The sequence below is a fragment of the Bos grunniens genome, chromosome 7, assembly GCF_055505025.1.
Source record: "Bos grunniens cultivar Pamir isolate PY7600 chromosome 7, Bosgru_T2T1.0, whole genome shotgun sequence".
Taxonomy (NCBI): Eukaryota; Metazoa; Chordata; class Mammalia; order Artiodactyla; family Bovidae; genus Bos; species Bos grunniens.
The window spans coordinates 101,902,886-101,927,313 of NC_141171.1; the positions used below are offsets into that span (position 1 = coordinate 101,902,886).

At 38.3% G+C, this 24,428-nt stretch overlaps 1 protein-coding gene and 1 long non-coding RNA gene across 13 annotated transcripts in view; both read left to right on the top strand.

Annotated features, from left to right (window-relative positions):
* The window catches only part of LOC147370045 (uncharacterized), a 65,440-nt gene extending 56,140 nt beyond the window's left edge, over positions 1-9,300 (top strand). The window contains exon 2 of the long non-coding RNA XR_015168350.1: positions 9,191-9,300. This is a non-coding gene — a long non-coding RNA (uncharacterized LOC147370045). The remainder of the gene's footprint in view (positions 1-9,190) is intronic.
* Positions 9,301-9,359: 59 nt separating this feature from the next.
* The window catches only part of PAM (peptidylglycine alpha-amidating monooxygenase), a 179,793-nt gene continuing 164,724 nt past the window's right edge, over positions 9,360-24,428 (top strand). For all 12 annotated transcript variants that reach the window (XM_086413283.1, XM_086413284.1, XM_086413286.1 and 9 more), the window contains exons 1-2: positions 9,360-9,614; positions 10,634-10,754. In XM_086413283.1, coding sequence (XP_086269409.1) covers positions 9,526-9,614; positions 10,634-10,754 — 210 coding nt within the window. In that variant the 5' untranslated portion in view covers positions 9,360-9,525. The remainder of the gene's footprint in view (positions 9,615-10,633; positions 10,755-24,428) is intronic.

Consider the following 24,428-nt stretch of genomic DNA (forward strand, 5'->3'; position numbering starts at 1 on the left):
TCAAAAGGGAAAAATGGTAACTTGATAGTGGAAAAGCCTGGAAGCCATCACCTTAATTATATGATCAAAGTTAACATCATCGGTAATGGGACAAATCAAAATTGCAAGCCACCTACTAAGATGCTCATCTCCTAGTATTCATGTCCTGGAGTAGTCTTCGTCCACACTGAGGTTGGCTGACTTGTAGAATGGATAGCATATTACAGAAGTGGTGGTATGTGCCTTCTGATGCTAAGTCTCAACAGGTATTGCTTACTTTGGGAGAAGTCATTGTAAAGGCACTCTAGTAGCCTTGAGAGAGGGCCACATGGTGAGGAGATGTTTTTACCATCATGCAAGCAAATCCCCTCCAGCCCCACTCAAGCCTTCAGATGACTGCGATCTGTGCTGACATCTTGCTTGCATCCTCACGAGAGAATTACCCAGCTAAGCTACTTCTTCACCCAAAGCACAGAAACTTTGCAAAAGAATGCTTATTGTTTTCAACGATTAAGGTTCGGGGTAATTTGATATGCCACAATGGGCAACTAATATAGATGCAGTGAGAAGAGTATAGCGTCACTTCCGGGATATTCCTGCCGGAGATGCACAACCTGAATCTAGTCCTAAGAAGCAGAAAACACTAATTGAGAGACCTTTTGCAAAATAACTAGCCTGCAGTCCTCAGTAGAGTCACACACACAAAAGTTAAAGACAGAAACCGTCCTGGAGTGAGGGAGACTGTATAGAGACTTGACAACGTTACATGCAATGCTTGATTCTGAACTTGATTCTTTTGCTATAAGGGATATTATTGGGACAGTTGACAAAGTTTGGAGACAGAGGAGTAGCTGATAGTAATATGTCACTGTGAATATTTTGATGACTATTGTGGTTATACAGAGGATGTACTTTAGGAAATGTAGACACTAAAGAATTCAGGGGTGATGAGGCATCAGGTTAGCAATTGATTACTCCCAAATGGTTAAATAAAAAAAAAGCTTTTTGTACTATATTTGCAACATTTCTGTAAGTCTGAGATTGCTTAAACATTTTTTATTATGTAGAAAGAAAACAGTATCATAGAATGTGACCTTGCCTATAAAAAATAGATCCATCTGTCCTTTTCAAAGGGATGTTACAACCCACCCCTCAAATTTTACCAATGTCCTATTGATGGACATTTAAATTGATTCCCGTTCTTTGCTATTATAAACTTCCAGTTATCTGTTATTATAAACAATGCTAGTAAATATCCTTATAAATATGTTTGTGCACTTGGTTCAATTTTTGCCCAAGAATAAATCCCTGGAGTTGAATTCCTAAGTGAATGGATATGCATACTTTAATCAGTTTAATCATAACTCATTGTAGGAAACCACATAAAATCTCCTTAAAAGAAAATGAAATTTATAATTTGGTCATTATTTTCATTTGTTCTTCCCCCCACTAGAAAGTAATCTCTGTTGGACTGGAAACTTTATTTGTCTTGATTATCACCAGTCCTAGCATTAAGATAGTCCTAGGCTGAGCGACTTCACTTTCACTTTTCACTTTCATGCATTGGAGAAGGAAATGGCAACCCACTCCAGTATTCTTGCCTGGAGGATCCCAGGGAGGGGGGGAGCCTGGTGGGCTGCCGTCTATGGGGTCACACAGAGTCGGACATAACTGATGCGACTTAGCAGCAGCAGCAGGCATTAAATAAATGTTAATATTTGTTCCAACAATAGCAAACATTTATTGTGTGTCTGGCATTATTCTAAGGACATAAATTCATTTATTCCTTGTAACAAGCCTATGAGATAAATGGTAGGAGTATTCCCATTTTGCAGATGAGGAAACTGAGGCAAACAGAGGCTAAGTACTTACCCAGTTTCACAGGGCTAGTCAACAGTGGAGGCAAGAGTCCAGGCCGTGTTTCTGCAGTTTACAAGTTGCTGTTGTTGTTGAGTCATTAGGTTGTATCTGACTCTCTGTGACCCCATGGACTGCAGCACGCCAGTCCCCTGTCCTTCACTGTCTCCCAGAGTTAGCTCGAATTCCTGTCTATTGAGTCGATGATACTATCTGTTAGAGGCTGTTGGCCTCTATGCTGTAATGGTTCTCTCTAGTTGATAAATGAATCAATACCTGAGTGGCCAATATATTTATTTGATTCTTTGAACAATTACTCATTTAAACTATCTTTTTGGATTTTCTTTTCTTCATTTCAAATAAAACTGGAAAAGAATGGACTGCTTACTTTGTAAAAGCCAAATTAGCCTTATGGTCCTCTGTACTAGGCTGTACTTACCACATAACAGTACTGTTCCTGGAATTAATATTTGTAGAAGTATAAACTATACATCATTCTTACTAAGAATTTATTTATAATGTGCAAACAGAATATTTGCTTTGTATTACAAATAAGATAGTAAATCTGGGTCTGCAGCTTAAGTCTAGGAGGCAGAACCTTTACTACTTGCTTGTCAAATATTCCCTGCTCCCCATTGGAGCTCTGTGCACTGTGCATGGAAACACACTCCCCATCTCCCATGGCAGAAGCCCAACCTCACTCCAAGCGCTTGCTCAGAACCACCCTCTTCCACCGAAGACTGTTTTACCTATCTCTTTTCTCCCACCATCCTTTTGAAGGTTGAATTGATCTTTCCTTCCTCAAAATTCCCTGAGTCTCTATTATAGTAGGGCTTCTCTGGTGGCTCAGATGGTAAAGCATCTGCCTGCAACTCAGGCCACCCAGCTTCGATGCCTGGGTTGGGAAGAGCCCCTGGGGAAGGGAATGGCAACTCACTCCAGTATTCTCACCTGGAGAATTCCATGGACAGAAGAGCATGAGGGGCTAGAGTCCATGGGGTTGCAAAGAGGTAGATACAACTGAGCGACAAACACTTTCACATTTATACTACTCTCAGAGGGACTATATTCTAACTATACCTTATATTACTAGTCTCAAGTCCACATCTCCCTTCACATCAGTTCAGTCGCTCAGGCATGTCTCACTCTTTGCAACCCCATGGATTGCAGCACGCCAGGCCTCCCTGTCCATCACCAACTCCCAGAGTTTACTCAAACTCATGTCCATTGAGTCGGTGATGCCACCCAACCATCTAACCCTCTGTTGTCCCCTTCTCCTCCCGCCCTCAATCTTTCCCAGCATCAGGGTCTTTTCCAATGAGTCAGTTCTTCACATCAGGTGGCCAAAGCATTGGTGTTTCAGCTTCAGCATCAGTCCTTCCAATGAACATTCATAATTGATTTCCTTTAGGATGGACTCGTTGGGTCTCCTTGCAGTCCAAAGGACTCTCAAGAATCTTCTTCAATATCCCAGTTCAAAAGCATCAATTTTTCAGTGCTCAGCTTTCTTTATGGTCCAAATCTTACATCCATACATGATGACTGGAAAAACCTTTGACTGGACAGACCTTTGTCAGCAAAGTAACATCTCTGCTTTTTAATATGCTGTCTAGGTTGGTCATAGCTTTTCTTACAAGGAGCAAGTGTGGTTTAATTTCATGGCTGCAGTCACCATCTGCAGTGATTTTGGAACCCAAGAAAATAAAGGCTGTCACTGTTTCCATTGTTTTCCCATCTAAATGCCATGAAGTGATGGGACCAGATGCCATGATCTTCATTTTCTGAATGTTGAGCTTTAAGCCAACTTTTTCACTCTCCTCTTTCACTTTCATCAAGAGGCTTTTGAGTTCCTCTTCACTTTCTGCCATAAGGGTGGTGTCATCTGCATATCTGAAGTTATTGATATTTCTCCCAGCAATCTTGATTCCAGCTTGTGCTTCATCCAGCCTGGCATTTCGCATGATGTACTCTGCATATATGTTAAATAAGCTGGGGGACAATATACAGCCTTGACATACTCTTTTCCCAATTTTGAACCAGTCCATTGTTCCATGTCCAGTTCTAACTGTATTTTCTTGACCTGCATACACATTTCTCAGGAGACAAGTCAGGTGGTCCGGTATTCCCATCTCTTGAAGAATTTTCCAGTTTGTTGTCATCCATACAGTCAAAGGCTTTAGCATAATCAATGAAGCAGAAGTAGATGTAATTCTGGAATTCTCTTGCCTTTTCTATGATCCAACGGATGTTGGCAACTTGATTTTTGGTTCCTCTGCCTTTCGTAAATCCAGCTTGAACATTTGCAAGTCCTCGGTTCATATACTGTTGAAGCCTGGCTTGAAGAATTTTGAGCATTGTTTGCTAGCGTGTGACAACAGAGGATGAGATGATTGGATGACATCACTGATTCAATGGACATGAGTTTGAGTAAACTCTGGGAGTTGGTGATGGACAGGGAGGCCTGGCATGCTGCAGTATATGGGGTCACAGAGGGTTGGACACAATTGAGGTACTGAACTGAACTGAACTGACCTAAGTGCAATTGTGCAGTAGTTTGAAGATTTTTTGGCACTGCCTTTCTTTGAGATTGGAATGAAAACCGACCTTTTCCAGTCCTGTGGCTACTGCTTAGTTTTCCAAATTTGCTGGTATATTGAGCACAGCACTTTCACAGCATCATCTTTTAGGATTTGAAATAGCTCAGCTGGAATTACATCACCTTCACTAGTTTTGTTCGTGATACTTCCTAAGGCCCACTTGACTTCACATTCCAGGATGTCTGACTCTAGGTGAGTGATCACACCATTGTGGTTATCAGGTCATTAAAATCTTTTGTGTATAGTTCTTCTGTGTATTCTTGCCACCTCTTCTAATATCGTCTGCTTCTTTTAGGTCCATACCATTTTTGTCCTTTATTGTGCCCATCTTTGTGTAAAATGTTCCCTTGATATCTAATTTTCTTCAAGAGATCTCTGGTCTTTCCCATTGTATTATTTTCTTCTATTTCTTTGCACTGATCACTGAGGAAGGCTTCCTTATCTCTCTTTGCTATTCTTTGGAACTCTGCATTCAGATGCTTATATCTTTCCTTTTCTCCTTTGCCTTTCACTTCTCTTTTCTCAGCTATTTGTAAGGCCTCAGACAACCATTTTGCTTTTTTGCATTTTTTCTTGGGGTTGGTTTTGATCACTGCCACCTGTACAATGTTATGAAACTCCGTCCATAGTTCTTCAGGCACTCTGTCTATCAGATCTAATCCCTTGAATCTGTTTGTCACTTCCACTGTATAATCATCAGGGATTTGATTTAGGTCATACCTGAATGGTCTAGTAGTTTTCCCTATTTTCTTCAATTTAAGTCTGAATTTTGTAATAAGGAGTTCATGATCTGAGCCACAGTCAGCTCCTGGTCTTGTTTTTGCTGACTTTATAGAGCTTCTTCATCTTCGGCTGCAAGGAATACAATCAGTCTGACTTTGGTATTGACCATCTGGTGATATCCATATGTAGAGTCATCACTTCTGTTGTAGGAAGAGGGTGTTTGCTATGACTAGTGCATTCTCTTGGGAAAACTCTGTTAGCCTTTGCCCTGCTTTATTTTGTACTCCAAAGACAAACTTAACCTGTTACTCCATGTATCTCTTGACTTCTTACTTTTCATTCCAGTCCCTTTTGATGAAGAAGACATCTTTTTTGGGTGTTAGTTCTAGAAGGTCTTGTAGTTCAACATAGAACCATTCAACTGCAGCTTCTTCAGCGTTACTGGTCAGGGCATAGACATGGATTACAGTGATATTGAATGGTTTGTCTTGGAAATGATCAGAGATCATTTTGTCTTTTTGAGACTGCACCCAAGTACTGCATTTTGGACTCTTTTGTTGACTATAAGGGCTACTCCATTCTTCTAAGAGATTCTTGCCTGCAGTAGTAAATATAGTGGTCACCTGAATTAAATCCACCCATTCCCATCCATTTTAGTTCACTGATTCCTACAATGTCGATGTTCAGTCTTGCCATCTCCTGTTTGCTGTTGCTGCTGCTAAGTCACTTTAGTCGTGTCCAACTTTATGCGACTCCATAGACAGCAGCCCACCAGGCTCCCCCATCCCTGGGATCCTCCAGGCAAGAACACTGGAGTGGGTTGCCATTTCCTTCTCCAAGGGAAGAAGCTTCTCCTGTTTGACCACTTCCAATTTACCTTGAGTCATGGACGTAACATTCCAGCTTCCTATGCACTGTTGTTCTTTACAATGTCTGACTACTTCCATCACCAGTCACATCCACAACTGGGTGTTGCTTTTGCTTTGGCTCTGTCTCTTCATTCTTTCTGGAGTCATTTCTCCACTGATATCCAGTAGCATATTGGGCACCTTCCAACCTGGGGAGTTCATCTTTCAGTGTCATATCTTTTTGCCTTTTCATACCATTCATGGGGTTCTCAAGGCAAGAATACTGAAGTGAATCATCTCCGTTAATAGAATATTCTCCTTTAGTTTTATTCATTTTTGAAAACCCCAACATATAATATTTTGTACAAAAAGTGAAATTAAAGCATTTTTTTGATTGTTGTTTAGTCGCTAAGTCACGTCCATCTCTTTTGAGACCTGATAGACTGTAGCCCACTAGGCTCCTCTGTGCATGAGATATCCCAGGCAAGAATACTGGAGTAGATTGCCATTTTCTTTTCTAAGGGGTCTTCTGGACCCAGTGACACACCCAAGTCTCCTGCATTGGCAGGCAAGTTCTTTTCCAGTGAGCCACCTGGGAAGCCCCATGTTTTGATTAGAGAATGAATTATATCAAGGAACTCTATTTTGAATTTTTTTAATCCTAAAAAAGAATACTAGAATTTGAATATTGTGTATACATATATATATATTTGTTGTTGATGATACATGCATACACACACACATACATTTGACAATCATCAGGCATTGTAAAATAACAAATGGAAAGATAAGACATGATGTTTTTCATATGATGATTTCTATTTTATCTTTAGTTTACAAAGTGTCAAGAACGAAGAAGCATAATTAGCTTTCATTTCTATAAGACCTTTTTTTCCATTCATGGCTGCCAATACCAACTTTGCTTTTACCCACAACTTCAGTTCCTTTTCTTTCAGTGGGTGGTTCAGGGACATCAAAGGTAATAAAATCAAAGAGATAAGTGGAATGTTTTTTCAAACACTAGTAGTTAAGGATGTGTTCCTGTTAAAGAATGTTAATACTAAATTTGTTTTCAAGTGTTTGTATAATTCCATATCTCCCTGCCAACTAGAAGAAGGACTGTCCTTGAATCCTGTTCTGCATGCAATAGAAAAAATATAATCCCTTCTTCACATATATTTAAAGAGGAAAAGAACTTGGGGAATGTTAAACATTGTCATTTTATAGGATTATATTTTGTTGTAAACAAAAGCAGTTGCATAGCCTTCAGGCAGTTATTTCTCTTCTCGCACAAGGAGTTCTTTCCTTTACCCACAGGATTCGGACAAAGCTAAAGGCTTTTGTTCTGAAAGCTCACATAGCAAGCCAAAGAGAAAGTTCAAACAAATATCATCAGTCTTTTAAAAATGTCATTGCTTATGTAAATTAACTGTGGTCCTTGGTTGCTGGGGAGCCTCAAGCATCCTTGCATAGGTTGGATAGTCAATCATGTTTTATTTATAGTTTACGTAACCTATGTTTCTTCTAGAAAGCAATGACCATGAACTCTTCTAATTTCAAGTTTAGGTCATACTTTCTGTTTGTCTTAGTTTAGTTTTTGTTTGATTTTTTGATTGTTTTGTTTAGATTAGATTCACTCTCTTGTGATTTCCAGGGAATGATTTAGATGCTAATTTATTATTGTGGAGCACTTCTATATGATCTTACTGATTTTTTTTTTACCGTTATTCATCTGGCCAGTGGATTTATTTGTGACTCAGAACTTTAAGAAATCTTTTCCTTTATTTTCCTATAAAGTATTTTTATATTGTGAATGATACATTTTAAAATAACACCTTGCTAAAATATACATACTTGATACACAGTCTGAAATATATTCAGAGTAAGAGTAAAGTCAAAACACACACCTTTTAAAATTTAGCCTAATTGAGTCTTCTTCACAAAATGTTGAGATGTTGCATTAGTTCTGTATGGCCTGATGTTTATATTAATGTTAAGTTTTAGATCATACCCTCTGTATATAAAATTCATGTGGGGGTCAGCTGAGATTCTCCTTACTGCTTCTAATTGCATTGCACTGTAAGTCTCCAAACTTTATTCAGGAATAAATATCTTTTGGGAGGCATGCCTTCTAAGTAAGGAATTACTTTTTGTATGTTAGATGCAGGAGTTTTAAATAGGTGCTTACATTTCATATTTGGTATTAGCTATAGATTTTTTATTTGTTTTAAAAATGATTCTGAGAACTTCAGTGATTACTTCTGTGACGATCATTTTTGGCAGGGGCTATCTTTCTCCTCAGATCTGTGATGTGTGTGTGTGTGTGTGTGTGTGTGTGTATGTGTGTGTGTGTATGGAGAAAGAAATGGCAACCCAGTCCAGTGTTCTTGCCTGGAGAATCCCAGGGACGGGGGAGCCTGGTAGGCTACCGTCTATGGGGTCACACACAGTCGGACACGACTGAAGTGACTTAGGGTAGCGTAGTGTATGTGTGTATATATATATATATATATATATATATATATATGAACATGCCTTTGTTCTCAAAGTCTTTTTTTATCTGATTACTCTCATATATAAACTCTGCTTTTGTTTCTTTCTTTTTTCTTTTCTTTTGCCTTAGCCTGTCATTTGTATGAAAAACTTTGTTACATTCAAGAACCAAGAAGCATAATTAGCTTTCATGTCTATAAGACCTTTTTCTCCATTCATGGCTGCCAATAGCAACTTTGCTTTTACCCACAACTTCAGTTCCCTTTTTTTTAATGGGTGGTTCAGGGGCATCAAAGGTAATACAGTGAAAGAGGTATTAAGTGCAGATATTAAAACCAGCAGAGGTATCAAGTGCATTTTCCATTCTAGAAGGGAGTGACATAGCAAGTGAGGAGAAGAAATCCGGAGGCAGGGGCGAATGTGAGGGGAAAGTGGGGGAAAGAAGTCGCAGAGAAAAGGAGAAGAGCTGGCGTGAGAGAGGAGAAAGCAGGAAAAGGCAGAACTGGGGGGCTAGAGAGGTTTGTGAAATCTGAGGGGGGCGGGGCGGGGAGGTCAACAGACCCGCATTTTCACCAGGCGTGGGCTCAAGCTTGCGGAGCGACGAACGGATGAAAGCACCTCAGCTGGGATTTGCTGAGGGGACGCACGCCGTCATGTGTTTAGTCATCCATTATCTGCTTCTATTTTCTGCAGGTTCCGGACGATGACTGACGCGGGTTTGTGTGGGAGCCCTCCCCGCCCCTGTCCCGCCCGAGCGATAAGCATCCCGCGCGTCTAGCCCGCCGCCCCCCGCCGCCGGCTCTGAGGGGAGGCGCGCTTCCGCTCGCGGACCTGACAGAAGTCCCGGCTTCCCGCGGGCGCTGAGCGCGCGCGGCGCTGCTGTGTGGCCGCCGCGGGGACGCCCGCCGCGCCCCGGGCCATGAAGTAGCGGCTGCCGGCGGCGCCGCGGCCCGGTCCTCCCGGCGCTCCTCCCGCCCGCCCGGCGCCGCGCCTCTCGGTCCTCCCGGCCGGGCCGGAGCGCCGAGGACATGGCTGGCTTTCGGAGCCTGCTAGTTCTCCTCCTCGTGTTTCCCAGTGGCTGTGTGGGCTTCCGAAGCCCACTTTCTGTCTTTAAGAGGTGGGTGTTTGTTTTTTTGTTTGTTTTTGTTTATTTCTAAACAGGCGACGTGTGGTTTGGATGCTTTCTGTGCATGCTGTTGAAAAAAAAAAACGGAAGAGTGTTGGAGAAATATACGTGGTTGATTCACTTGGCCGCAATCCTTGGGAATTTTAACACAGTTAAACTTCTTGTAAAAGTTCCCCCTTACAGACAAAATAAAAAGCCCCCTCGCCTCCACCCCCCGTCCTGTATAGCCAAGCTGTCCTGGCTTTCAGAACTCCCAATTAGAAGTTGTGATTTCCAACACTCATCACTCCCTCTTGGGGAGACAATCTGAGAAAGTACAATATCGTCGTTTAGACTGGAATGCCTTCCCGTTTGTAACAGCCTGAAGAAAAAGATATAAAGGTAGGTAACTGGTGAGGAGAAGCAGATAACAGACTGTAAGAGCTCACAAGGAAGCATTGAGCTGTATACACTCTTCATAATTACCATGTTAAATATTTATGCACTTGCGCATTTGTAATTCACATCACAGACTCCCCGCCACCCCCCAACTCACCCCCACCCGGCCATCATAAAACTCTGCCTTCTAGCGATGTTATTGTTGGTTTTTTGGTTTCTGACTAGTAATATCGGACACTCATAAAGGAGTCACAAAAATTTTTACTGGCTTGTAGTAATATTTCTGCCTTGAGAGGATTGACAGGCCTATGATAATTGTAATTGATTAATACTGTACTTTCATTAACAGAAACGTATATTTTGACAGGTTTATATTGAATCAAGTTTTGAATGTAGCCTGCTTGGTTGCTTTGATTATGTTTTGCTCACAAGTTGGGTGCATGCTGCTCTTGGACTATATGATGCAATTCTGAGAATGGTATAGAATATTATGTGGTAATTACATCTTTTCATTGTGTCTAAGTCAACAATATTTAGTCTTAAAGTCATAGAATTCCTTTTTTTCCCTCTTCCCATGTCCAGTTAAAATCCCATTATGTTCAAGGTTATTGAAATTGTCTTCTTTCTTTAAGGTTTAAAGAAACTACCAGATCATTTTCCAATGAATGTCTTGGTACCACCAGACCAGTAATTCCTATCGATTCATCAGATTTTGCGTTGGATATTCGCATGCCTGGGGTCACACCCAAACAGGTGAGAGGAATTGTGTATTTAATTATTTGTGTGTTTTATATACAGTCTAATTAAAACAAAGAAACTGCATTTACAGCAGGAGTAACTTCTTTGAAAAGTAGGCATTTTTTTTCAAGACTCTTCAAATAGGGCTAGAATAAATAAGTATTGTAAAGAGGACTAAATTTTTTTAAGGTAAATCTTTCAGTTAAATTTCTTTTTAAAAATTTTACCTGTATTATTTGTGTTTTGAAATGGAACCTTGAAAATTTAAGTCTCAATGGAGTAATTGCCTTGGTAATGCAGCATGTATTAAAATATGAAAAATTATTCTAATAAAGGGAAATGATATTGAGCAGCTGCATCTAAGAGATTAAGTTGTTTAAATACCCCTCTATAGCAGCCACAAGTTGAGAAATGAAAGCGTGTGTTTACTGCCAAGAATTTGGAAAATACATATTCCACACTTTTAAAAGTTAAAAAAAAAAAAAAGCTGTTCATACAGGTGGCTGATTGTGAGTTTTCTTTAGCTTAATCTGCTTGTCATAAGAGAGATATTTGACGAAGTAGAAGCAAAACTACCATGGTGACTCACAGAGCATTTTGAGTAGAACTGGACTGTGACTGTGGCTTTCCCTGTTTTGGATATACAGAGGATTCTCAAACCACTGCTGTCATGTGTGCAAAGTGTTTCAGTAGGCATGAAAAGGCCAGAATTAATTACACTTTTCATCCAGGCAGTGCCAGGATTTATGTGTGTCATTAAAAGGTAGTCTTCGTTTGTAAAGGGCTGCAGAGAAAGGGGAAGACCTGGGTGTTGTAGAGCTGCCATGGCTGATGACTCATTGCTGCAGATAACATTCTGGTTTTTTAAATTTTCTTTCTATTTTAAAGTACAGAGAAAATAAAAGTATTCTACAGATTGGGGAGAATTCTTTTGAAATTGATGTTTGGAAGCTCTAAGAAAATACAGGATGTCTTTTTTGGACTGAGGATTAACGTTCGTTTATTTGAATACCTGTGTATGGTTTAAGTATCTGTAAATAACTGCTGTTGTCAAATTGGCCCTCACCCTTCACCCCTGCCCATCCACAAATGACCAGGCAGGTGACTTTTCTGTATGTTTAGTTATTAGCATCCTGGCCTTTAATTTGGTATGGTCTTTATTTAGTTAGTACTTAATAAAAAGAGATATCATCAGATTGGGAATAGGAGAGAACGGTGATAGTTACTCACTTATGAAGTGTGCTTCTTCATGTCTGTTCTCACTTTCAAAAGTGATTTTCCCCCTATATTTGCTTAAAATGACTTTATAATACTTTTTAAAAAATACTCACTAATTAGTCTTTAAGCAGTATTTTCCTACAGAAATATCATTATTTTCTCAAATAATCATTTGTTGTAGTTCATTATTATTCTGTGTTTTTTTTCCTTCTCATTATTTTACAGTAAAAACATTTAAATTATTTAGCAGTAATAAAAATAGGTAACTGTTTGGGGTGAACATTCTCAGAAAGAGTTCCTAGAGGAATTGATTATAAAAGAATGAAAAGGAACTCGATTTGCATAAGATAAAATGTGTTATCTCAGGTTTTATAATCTTACAATTATCAAAATAACTGGAAAAAAGAACATATATTAATAAGTAGAGTACAGCTTGTTATTTTGCACTGTCTGCATTCTGCTTTGCTGTCTTTGTGCAGTGAACATTTGCTGGTTGCCTTTCCAGCATACCATCCCTCATTGCTTCTTCTCTGAAACCATATCCTACCTACCCAGGATCCAGAGATGGAGCACCTGGACTAGGATTAGCAGATCACTGCATTCCAGTTCCCCTTCCACGGTAACTGATTCAGAAGAAGGTGTGGGACCTAGACCAATCCAGTGAAATCTTAGGACTTTGGCTGGGAATGCATTTTTTTTGTTTCATGTAAGCAAAAGGCACCTATCTAGTCTTAGGGTCTGCTGAGTTCTTGAGAGGAGCCAGATCTAGAGTAAAACTAACATCATAGATGGCAATGCAGTTTCTCGGTGACATTGCTACTTACGGAGTTATCCCTTGTGTTAGCCTTTTTCGTTTCAACCAGACTGAGTTGGATTTTCTGTGACTTGTAACTGAAACCGCCTAGCTGGGCAACTGATTTGATTGTTCTGTTTGGTCAGCTCAGAACCGGTTGTTGACTGTTTCTTCTACTTTTCCTGGCCCTCTCTGTTGACCACGTGTCACAAGTATTTACTGACTTGATCTGGCTGATATATATAGGTCATATGCCTCATACACTTTCATGCGTGCGTGCATGTTAAGTTGTTCCAGACATATCCGACTCTTTGTGACCCTGTGAACTGTAGCCCTCCTCTGTTGATGGCATTCTCCACGCAAGAACACTGGAGTGGGTTGCCATTTCCTTTTCATGGGATCTTTCTGACCCAGGGATCGAGCCCTTATCTCTTATGTCTCCTGCATTCGCAGGCAGGTTCTTTACCACTAGTGCCAGAAATGATAATTATACCCCTATTGAGTATACCCAAGGAGAGATGGAAACAGAAATGCTTTTCTCCTGAACTTTGTGTTCTTAGTGAGAAAGATCTAGAACTGTGATGAGTACTTTTGGTGAAAGAAGTATTCTTTTCTTAAAATGCAAATGAAACTTAAGTTTAATACAGATCCTTAAGAGGAAAGAGATAAGAAGGCGAAGAAAGAAAAAAAAAAGAAAAACTACTAGAGGATGGAAATAAACTATGAAAAGGAATAAGAATAATTGGCCAAAATACATGGAGAAAATGATAAAGGACAAAAATAAAAGGAGAAAGAAATCAAGAATAACCATAATATGAAGACTAGAACATTAAAAGAATCATATAAGAAAAAAAGGAGTAAGAAAAACATGGAAACAAAGAAGGGCCTTGAAAAGTTAAAATATGTGTGTGTTTTTTTTTTAATGGCAGAAGATCAAGAAGAGCAACAAATGTTAAGGAAAGAAGGAACTGAGAAGCTAGAAATTGAGTTGGTAACTAGGCAGACCAGGTTGGTTGAAGAGATATATTCACCCAACAGATTTTTTTTTAATAAAGTAAATCTTAAGTTTTGGCAATAACAAATGATGCATCAATTAATCTGATTTGAGTGTTTCCTTGGGGAACTTTAGATTGTTAGGCAGGTTTGGATAGAGAAACAAACAGATATTGAGTAGAGATGGAAAGAACTGTAGCTATAATACAGGTAGTACACTAATTAATTCTGTTGATGCAATACAGATCTAGATCGGTGTCTTACCAAAGAATATCCGGTCATGTCAGACCTCTGAGATGCAGTCCATTCAGCCATCCCATAGACTTCAGAGCAGCCTTAAAAGGCTTAAAAATAGCTTAAAAGGCTTAAAAATTGCTCCCGTATAAACCAGCTTCAGAGAATCTAAGTAGTTTATTTCTACGTCAATTTTATATTCAAAGTGGGCTCACTATTTCTTTTTTATAACTTAAAATTAAAAAAAAATTTTCTTTCTTCTTTAATAAATTTCTTGTTAATCAGTGTTTTTCAGGCATTGGCAAGATGAGGGAGACGAGCAACCAACTTTTAAGTAGCCTAGAACAGAAGTAAAGTGGGGCTTCCCTGATAACTCACTTGGTAAAGAATCCACCTGCAATGCAGGAGATCCCGGTTCGATTCCTGGGTTGGGACAATCCTCTGCAGAAGAGAATGGCTACCCACTCTAGTATTCTTGTCTAGACAATTCTATGGACAGAGGAGCCTGGGGGACTACAGTTCGTGGTGTCACAAAGAGTCAGACACAACTGAGCAACTAACACTTTAAAGTAGAATCTGGTGTCTGATGTCACTGACTTCAAATTCCAGATCCTTGAAGTGGAGATATTTTGAGACTCTTTCTTTTAGCACATTTTCTTCTTCATTTGATTTTCTTTCTACCCAGGGACGCTGTGGGTTTTTGCTGTCACCAGCTCTCATATCAACCAACAAAACAGTTTGATAAACTGCCAGCTCATGATCACTGTAAGGTGCTATCATCAATTTGATGTGTTAACTCTCCCATGGAGGTTTGATTATAAAACAAATAAAGCATAATTACAGTGATTTTACATCAAGTATATAATCTCAATCTAAGCCAAATCTAGTTGGCTAAAATGTAGGCTTTGGAACCAGGCTGACAACATTTTTGTTACAGCTCTTGCAGTATCAGTTCATGAATTTTCTTAACTAGCTGGCCCTGCCCCTTCTTCTATAGACACAATAATAATAGTACCTACCTAGGATAATTCCAGAGAAGGCAATGGCACCCCACTCCAGTACTCTTTTCTGGAAAACGCCATGGGCGGAGGAGCCTGGTAGGCTGCAGTCCATGGTGTCGCTAAGAGTCGGGCACGACTGAGTGACTTCACTTTCACTTTTCACTTTCATGCATTGGAGAAGGAAATGGCAACCCACTCCAGTGTTCTTGATTGGAGAATCCCAGGGACGAGGGAGCCTGGTGGACTACTGTCTATGGGGTCGCACAGAGTTGGACAGGACTGAAGTGACTTAGCAGGCAGGCAGACAGGATAATTCTGAAGACTGAGCAAGGTCATACCAGTGGCATTGTTTAGTTGCCCTGTATATGCTAAGTTCTCCCAAAATATGAATTCATTGTCATTTTGTGAAAAAACCTTAAGAGGAGAAAGAAATTACCAGCCCTTATACTTCTAGTAATTATTTCATATGGTAGATAAGACATCATAATAATAAGAAAGGTGGCCAGTGAAGAAAAATAGAAGGTTTGAACCTGGGTGAGAGAAATGTGGGGAAAATAAGCAAAGAAGTAAATCTTTCGGTGTGCTTATTCTTGAGTAATTTCCATTAAAAATGGCCCTTATGATCAGAGAATGAACACTGAGAACGGATGTTTTTCTCAAAGTTCTTATATATCTTTTATGCTTAGAAAAGAAGTTATTAAAAGCAGTTCATCAGTATGAAACTTGAATTTTTTTCTGTATTTATTTGAAGTCAGCCTGTATTTCTTCACTCTGCTGAGAACTTTGTACATTGACCTTACTAAAAAATTACTCTTGTCTAAGTTCTTTCAGATCCTGTGTTTACATAGCATTTTATTTAATTGTTGTTTGCACCACATATGTTCTCTGCAGTCTTGGTTTAAGGATTCACAAATGTAAATTAATTTGTAAAAAAATATAATTTTACAAAAATTATTTTCTCTTGAACCTAATAACTCTAAATCATGTGATAATTGAATTTCTTTCTATCAGGATGTGTTAGGCTGTCATTTTCTTCCCTTATTTTGGGAGTGATTTGAGAACTATGAAGGAAAACACTTTTTCCTTTCTGAACCGCTTGCAAATTCTGGTCTCATTCTGCGCTTATCTTTTGAAGAGTCACAGATCATGCTTGAAAATCAGAAGATGGTCTTCCTCTGTGCTCCTGAGCACAAATATCTATCACCAGGAATGAAAGAAAACCGAAGAGTTCTGAATTTAAAAATCAGACACCCTAGAGCAACAAGTTGAAAAACTTGAAATTAGAGCCTTAAATTTTCACTTGTTTCAAAATAATGGTGAAAGAATGTAGTCACTCAAATGAAACCAGAATGAAGAAAATACTTCCTACAGAATTTTCTCAAGAGCTTCTCAAAATCCTTCTCTTTGTTTTTGCTTTTTTTCTCCCCCGTGAACAACCATTAGAAAATGTTTACTAATATATTTTAACTTTTTAATTTTCTAATGGAAGAAGGGAAAAATGTCCCTTGCTGCCACAAGGCATGTGCAATCACATGGTAAAAACCTAGCTCTTATACGCTTTTCTTACTGTACTAGTTTAGAAAATCAGTTTTAAAATATCAAGCTGTTATCATAACATCACTTATAAACAGCATTTCCTAAGGATTTGTGTTTATCAAAGAGGTAATACATAATGCAAGGTAAATGCAGAATTGTGGTGCTTTCATTTTCTTATGTTGAGAATGCTGATTAAACTTTTTCATGTAAAGTCATTTAGTTGTACAGAAGTTTGGCTTATGACTGACTTGGGGGTATATTTTAATTTAAATCTAGCTATTTTAAATTCAGTCATTATAGGGGAAAAGTTTCCCCAGCCAGAGCTTAAAATTCAGGACAAGGTAGGAAAGGAGCCCAGAAAAATGAAGCTTTCCTGGAGTAATTTTTAGTTCTTTGGGGTTTGTAATTTACTTGTCTCCTTTCTAGTTATTATTATGTAATATTTGCATTAAAGAAAATAAAAACTCTTGTTTTCTTTTGAGCACAAAAATAAAAGGAAGGGAGACACCCCACCCTTCTATGTTTCCAGTTTCCCTCACAGGTCAGTTTGACTTTCAGATGAAGACTTATTACACAAAAGGAGAAAATTAGCGTCAGCCTCTGGGCATCAGCCTTAGGTTAGCTGTTCTCCTCATTGTAGAGAATGGATCCGAAGCAGCTGGGCAGCACCCAGGGGCAATTCCCACCGGACTTGAGAGCTTGAACTTGCAACTCCACCGTGGGTTTCCTGACCACCTCTGAGCGTTTGGCAGTCACGTTCCTTTCTGCCTTCTGTAGTCCTCTGACCTGCCTGCCACTACACAGCATCCTCTTCTGACTCAGTCTGTACACTAGAACAGACATGGCTGATGAGATTTAATTGAGAGAAGCTGTCTGGACAATATTAAGAATTGTGAGGCCAAGGTTGTGAAACACCTCCAGTAGCCCGTCCTGCACTACAGTGAAGAAAAGACCATGGGTGAAAACTGGTTGCATTAAGTCATTGTCTTACAATGAACAGTATTCTTGGTTTTTAGTGTTTCTTTTTCCTCTGTTCTTCATTATTTCTTTCTTTATGAAAATCTAGAAGCATGGTGATCTTGCTATTGAAGAAGGGAAATCAAGAAATATCCAAATTCTGGACTAGTATGTGTTTTTTATTTAGAAAGACTTAGGCAATGTGTATAAAATGCCAAGATTTGGAAAAAGAGCAGCAAAAGAGATTAAAATGGTATGCCCTTTCCCTTCCCCAAACTGAGGAAGAACTATTACTTCTTTCACCAATAGAGAAGCTAATGACAAAGAAAATTTAGTGATTATTAGAAAGGAAGGTCACCAGGCCCTTGTTTTGTTTTCTTAGCTGTGTCATATTGTTTTTTTCCTCTTTCTTTTTTGGAAGTTCAGGATTGGTATCATGTAGGATGCTATTTGTCAAATTCTTAAGTTGTATTTGGACTTCCCTGGTAGCTCAGACAGTGAAGCGTCTGCCTACAATGTGGGAGACCTGGGTTCAATCTCTGGGTCAGGAAGGTCTCCTGGAGAAGAAATGGCAACCCACTCCAGGATCCGTGCCTGGAAAATCCCATGGACAGAGGAGCCTGGTAGGCTACAGTCCATGGGGTTGCAAAGAGTCGGACACGACTGAGCGACTTCACTTTTCACTTCACTTAAGTTGTATTTATTTATATAATTCACCCCTTACTTCATTAGCAAGGCTCAATTATACAAATAAATAGAATACCAAAAATGGCTCTTGTAAACAGCTGAAGTCTCATGTAGTTCACTGCTAATTATGTAAGTTTAAAGTATGATGCTTCCTCCTTATTTTTACTAAAACCTATTTAATGTCCATTTAGGGAAGATTGAACTATTAATGAGGTTTGCTACTGTGAAAATAATCTAAACGTCACATATCTGAGTTCAGTCTTGTAAATAAATAAATATATATATACACACACATATATAGAGAGACCATTTTTTTCCTTTTTTTATTAAAAATGAGAAACAGAAAGGAGACTTCTATTTTCAGTTAATGTTTGATATTTTCAAATTAAAAGGATACCTAAAGAGGATATTAGGAAAAATAGCTACGGTATGAGTCTCCCTTATAATCACCTATTTTCTTAATAAGATGTAGAGTCCCTTTTTTTTTTTTTCTTGGTTAATTGTTTAAAGGAGCAAACATTTACTCAGTGCTCATTATGTAACACTACTGTATTAGTCATTTCACAAGCATTGTCTTACTAATTCTCATAAAAACTTTGTGTTCAGGGTACAAATATTCCAATTCTTTTATATGAGAAATTGAAACTCAAGGAGATTAAATAAGCTGTCCATATCCAAATAGCCTGTAAATTAAAGAACAAGGATTTAAATACAGTTTTACTGGAACCTGAGATGCGTGCTTATTCCATAATTCTCTGCTGCCGATCTGTTAATGGCCTATGTGTTTCTCAGAAAATGTTACTACTATGTATTTTTCTATGTGCATTCATGTGTACACACACACGTATTTTTTTATTACACATATGTTATAAAATAAAAGCTTTCTTTAGTTAAAAAAAATCAAAATATAAATTATTGGCTCCATCCTAAATTGTTCAATAACTTTAAAAATTTTTTCTCATGTCTGTCTAGAAAGAAATGATGCTAATCTGAATTCTGATAAAATTCTGAGAAAATATTCCTGATAAAGGCTATTAAAAGACATATTGTAGTCAACCTAGTTCAGTTTAACACAATTTTGAATTATCCCTGTCTAAATCTAAGCCAGAGATTAGAAAATTATTTCTTAAAGTGTCAGATAGTAAATATTTTCAGCTTGCCAGTCAGCTATAAGGTCCCAGTTGTAACCTCTGTAGTTAGAAAGCAGCCGCAGACAATATGTAAATGAATAACTTGGCTTTGTTCCAATAAAAAACTTTATTTACTGAAGCAGGCAGCTACCCATAGACTCTTGTCCCTTGATCCCCGATCGAAACCACCACATATGCCATTTAGGCTAATAAATGGATTTAACCTTCGACATCTCATTAACTGTGTCTTCTGATTTACAGAACATGGAGAATAAAAATACCCATGTATGGTTAACAGCACTATGATCTTTGTTCCTTAGGTAGCTATTCAGTTTTTATAAGTAAATGGTCACACAAGAGTTCTTTTATTTGAAATACTGTGTATCATACTTCTCCATCTCGCTAAGTGGCAATTCCTGTCTTACAGTTTCTCTAGACCAAATAGACTGGGGTCTTTCTTGGCTCCTCTTACTCACACCACTTAAATCATGTGCCAGAAAATCCTGTTGGTTCTGCCTTCCAAATATGTCCAGAATCCAGCCCTTTGTCCCCACGCCTACCTTTCCCACCCTGGCCCCTGCCCTAGCCTCTCATTCCTGGATCTTGAGGAGATCTCTCCTAACTGACCCGCCTTGCGCTCTTACATCCTGAGAGCCCGTGCTCCTTCCTGCAGCCACAAGGATCCTATTAAAACAGAAATCAGACCACATTACCCTTCTCCAAATACCCTTTTAAGAGCTTCCCATACCCCTCACATTTAAAAACAAGACTTTATTTTGTTGTTCAGTGGCTCAGTCGTGTCGGACTCTGCGACCCCGTGGACTGCAGCACGCCAGGCTTCCCTGTCCATCACCATCTCCCAGAACTTGCTCACACTCATGTCCATTGAGTTGGTGATGGCATCCAACCACCTCATCCTGTCGTCCTCTTCTCTTGCTTTCAGTCTTTCCCAGCATCAAGAAATCTTTTCCAATAAGTCCGCTCTTTGCAGCAGGTGGCCAAAGTATTGGAGGTTCAGCTTCAGCATCAGTCCCTCCAATGAGTATTTAGGGTTGATTTCCTTTAGGATGGACTGGTTTGATCCCTTTGCAATCCAAGGGACTCTCAAGAGTCTTCTCCAACACCACTTTAATTGTATTTAAGTTCAAAAGCATCAGTTCTTTATGGCAACCTCCAAAGGGCCCCTGATAGCTCAGTTGGTAAAGAATCCACCTGCAATGCAGGAGACCCTGGTTTGATTCCTGGGTCGGGAAGATCCCCTGGAGAAGGGAAAGGTTATCCACTCCAGTATTCTGGCCTGGAGAAGTCCGTGGACTGGACTGTATAGTCCATGGGGTTGCAAAGAGTCAGACACGACTGAGCAACTTTCACTTTCCAAAGTTATTTCTCCTGCAGTCTTTTTCCACTCCTTTGTCTCTTATCCCTTATTTCTCTTATAAATTATTATGGGGATAAGACATATAACAGAAATAAGGGATGAAAGACTAGAGCTAGATCAGAACTCTAGCACTGCAGCTTGCAGCTTGCAAGATCTTAGGCGAGCTGCTTAACTTTTAATGAGCTTCAATTTCCTCATCTGTAAAATGGGGATAATAACAGTTCTCACCTGACAGGATTGTAGTTAAGTGAATTATATGTAAAGCCTAATACCACTCAGGAAATTACTAGTTACTGTTGTTTTTGCCCTAAATTACATTTACAGAAGATGAGTTAAGGCATGTTATCAAGTAATTACAGCAAGGCACCAAAGTACCTTAGAAGAGTTGAGACCAAGAATTACAGAGGATCAAGTTGAGCATGAAGAAGGTGATTGCAACAATACTTCAGTCAGGACAACAATTAAAATTTTCCAAAGTATATTATATAAGCACATTGTGTGCTAGGTCGCTTCAGTCATGTCTGACTCTTTGCAACCCTATGGACAAGAATACTGGAGTGGGTTGCCATGCCCTCCTCTGGGGGATCTTCCTGACCCAGAAATGGAGTCCACATCTCTTCCATTTCCTGCATTTCAGGCGGGTTCTTTACACGGCACCACCTGGGAAGCCCTATACACGCAGATAGAGTCTGCATTTTTTTCTTTCTTCTTTAGGAAATCTCCGTGGAGGCAGTAGTATTTGGAGAATGTAGTTCATGAGTAGAGAGATTTGGAAACAAACATTTGGAATCTCTATGAAAAGCACCATCCTAGAAATAGTGCTATAAACAGATGATATAATCAGAACCTCAACTTTTGTAATTTTGTCTTTAAAAGAATCTGGTAGGTACGATTTACTAAGAGAAGAGTTACGTACCTTTAGGCACCAAAACCATCACTATCAATTATGTAAAACAAATATTCAAAATGAAGTTGATCAAAATACATTTATAAAGCAATGTTTGATATATGAAATAGACTCCAAAGAGGAAATGTGTAAAGAAGTTGAATATTTTAGTCAATAGAATAGTTTAATATATTTAACACATAGTAAATGTAATTTAACATATATATATATAAAATTTTACATTGTAGAAAGAGAATATACATTTCTGAATGTATATAAAATATCCTAAAAATCACATAGCTAGACATTAAGAAACTTCAGCTTACTACAGTAGAGTTTTATAGCTCTTATCCTCTCTGATGATAACCAATAAAATTAGAAATAGACCATGGGGAGATGCTTTGGAAAACAGCAACTTAGAAATTAAGGACCATTATTCTATACAATCCATGAAAAAAGGAGAAAAACAAAACTGAAATTATAAATTATCTATAAAGTGTTGGCAAGGCAAATACTTTAATAACAAAACCCATGAGACCCAGCTAAAGCAGTATGCAGAGAAAAACTGATGGCCTTAAATTCTTTTATAATGAAAAAGTAGCATAAAAGTAAGTTTAAATAGATAATTCAACTTAAAAAATGAAGAAAGCAGCAGTTAAATCAGCAAAAAGAAAGATTAAAGATAGAAGCTGAAATTTATAAAATAGGTCAAATAATAATATAAATGAAATAAGAAACCATTTATTTGAATATCCATTAAAATGGATAAGCTCATGGCAAGCCTAACTAAAGACTAAAAACTACAAAAATTATATATTGTTAGAAAGTATAAAGAAAACATTTTAGATATTATCATTTGTACCTGTGTTGGTATATTTTATAATCTTGAGGAAATGGTGATTTCCTAGAAAATAATTAGCTATCCAAATTGACCTAAAAAGATATTTAAAAAACTGAACAGACCACTAAGTATAGAAGACGCTAGAAAGGTTAAAAAAAAAAAATATATATATATATATACACACACACACACATACATACAAACTTTTAAAGGTAAGAATTATTTAACCAAGAATAGACTGAGAATGAGTAAAAACATGACAGAAAAAAGACTAATATGCCAAATATATAAAGTGGTCCCACAGACTACTGAGAAGGCAAGCCACCCAAAAGCAATGAAGGATATTAGCTTTAAATTAACAGAATGGAAAAGGCTTACTTAAACCCTGTTAATCATCATAAAAAAGAATCATAAAAAACTAAAGAGAAAAAAATAAAATACCCTATTTTTAACCCATTAACGTGGCAAAATATATTAAAGAGAGCTATAATAGAGCTTATAAGGATGAAAAGACATGGGCAGGCTCATACATTGTTGGTGGAGAATGCACCGCCACAGTCTTTTTAATAAAATTATCTGGCATTGTCTTTTAAAGTAAAAATATTTGTATCTTAAAATTGTGGGAGATCATTCTATAGAATATTATGCAATAAAGGGAAGTATTAGGCACTCAGTCATGTCTGACTCTTTGCAACCCCATGGACTATAGCCCTCCAGGCTCCTCTGTCCATGGGATTCTCCAGGTAAGAATACTAGAGTGGGTAACCATTCTCTTCTCCAGGGGATCTTCCTGACCCAGGAATCGAACCCATGTCTTGCGCATTGTGGGCAGATTCTTTACTGTCTGAGCCACCAGGGAAGCCCTTAGAATATTATGCATTAAGTGTAAAACTAAGATGGGTCTGTTGTCTTGCCTTAGAAGAACTGTCATTGTGCATTAAGTGAGAGAAGCAAACTGCAGAGTCATGTGCAGAGTGTGACCCAATCTTAATAAATTAAATAACAAAATGTCTATATATATGGGTCTGTTTGGATATACATTTTTGTACAAGCATGGAGGAAGTTGGAAAAAGGCACTTTAAGCTTGTAAACTCTGGTTCCCTTGGAGAGGCAGTGGAGGAGTATGACAACAGATTTTTTAGTGTATATCCGAATTATCTTATCATTAAAAGAATGGCTATTTTATAGTTGCTAAAATTTAACAAAGAAACAAACAATATCACCAGGAAAAAGAATGCCAACAAAAAGAATCATCTACTTTCTTGGTATAAACCCCTAATGTTCTAGAAATCTCTAGAGGGGTTTTCCACACAATGCCTCTGATTGATAAAATTTTAATTCCTATTTCTCTGCTTTGCAACAGTGCTATTAAGAGAGCCTGATTAATGAATGAATTTAGAAAATTTGGTACACGTTTAGAAACAAATAGAGCCAGATTTGGAGGGGGTCATTCTTCTATTATAGTCAGTCTGAAGATATTTGCGGAAGGCAACCATGCATATCTTTCCACATTAGCAAGAAAAGTGATGTTCTTTGCACTTATTAGCCCCCAGAAAAATCCTCTTTCTTTCACTTATTTTCAGATTTATGTAGTCTGAATTAATATTTCAATAACCCTATTCAAGAGGAACATTTGGAGCTATTCCACATGAATGTTGTATTCTTTAAGCAGAAGTGCAGAACATACTCTTTCTAGGCACAGATTGCTTTTCACAGATAATGTATTCTACTTAATCATGTATAAAGGGACAAATCTGATTTACACATTTAAGGCATGGCTCTGTCTTAGCATGCAAAAGTCACCCCCCCAACAAACCTCAGAGCATTTTTAAAGAGGAATGTATATAAAAACAGGGAGTACATTGTCTCTATATACTGCATCATCCTCCCAACTCAGCTAATCCAGTAGTAAATGAAAACATTTGCCATGGCAACATCGATTTACAAAGGGCAAATGATGTTTCTGTAAGATTAGAATATTTCCTCTCATGGATCTCAGAGGTACACACAGTTAACACTTTAACACCCTTATTTA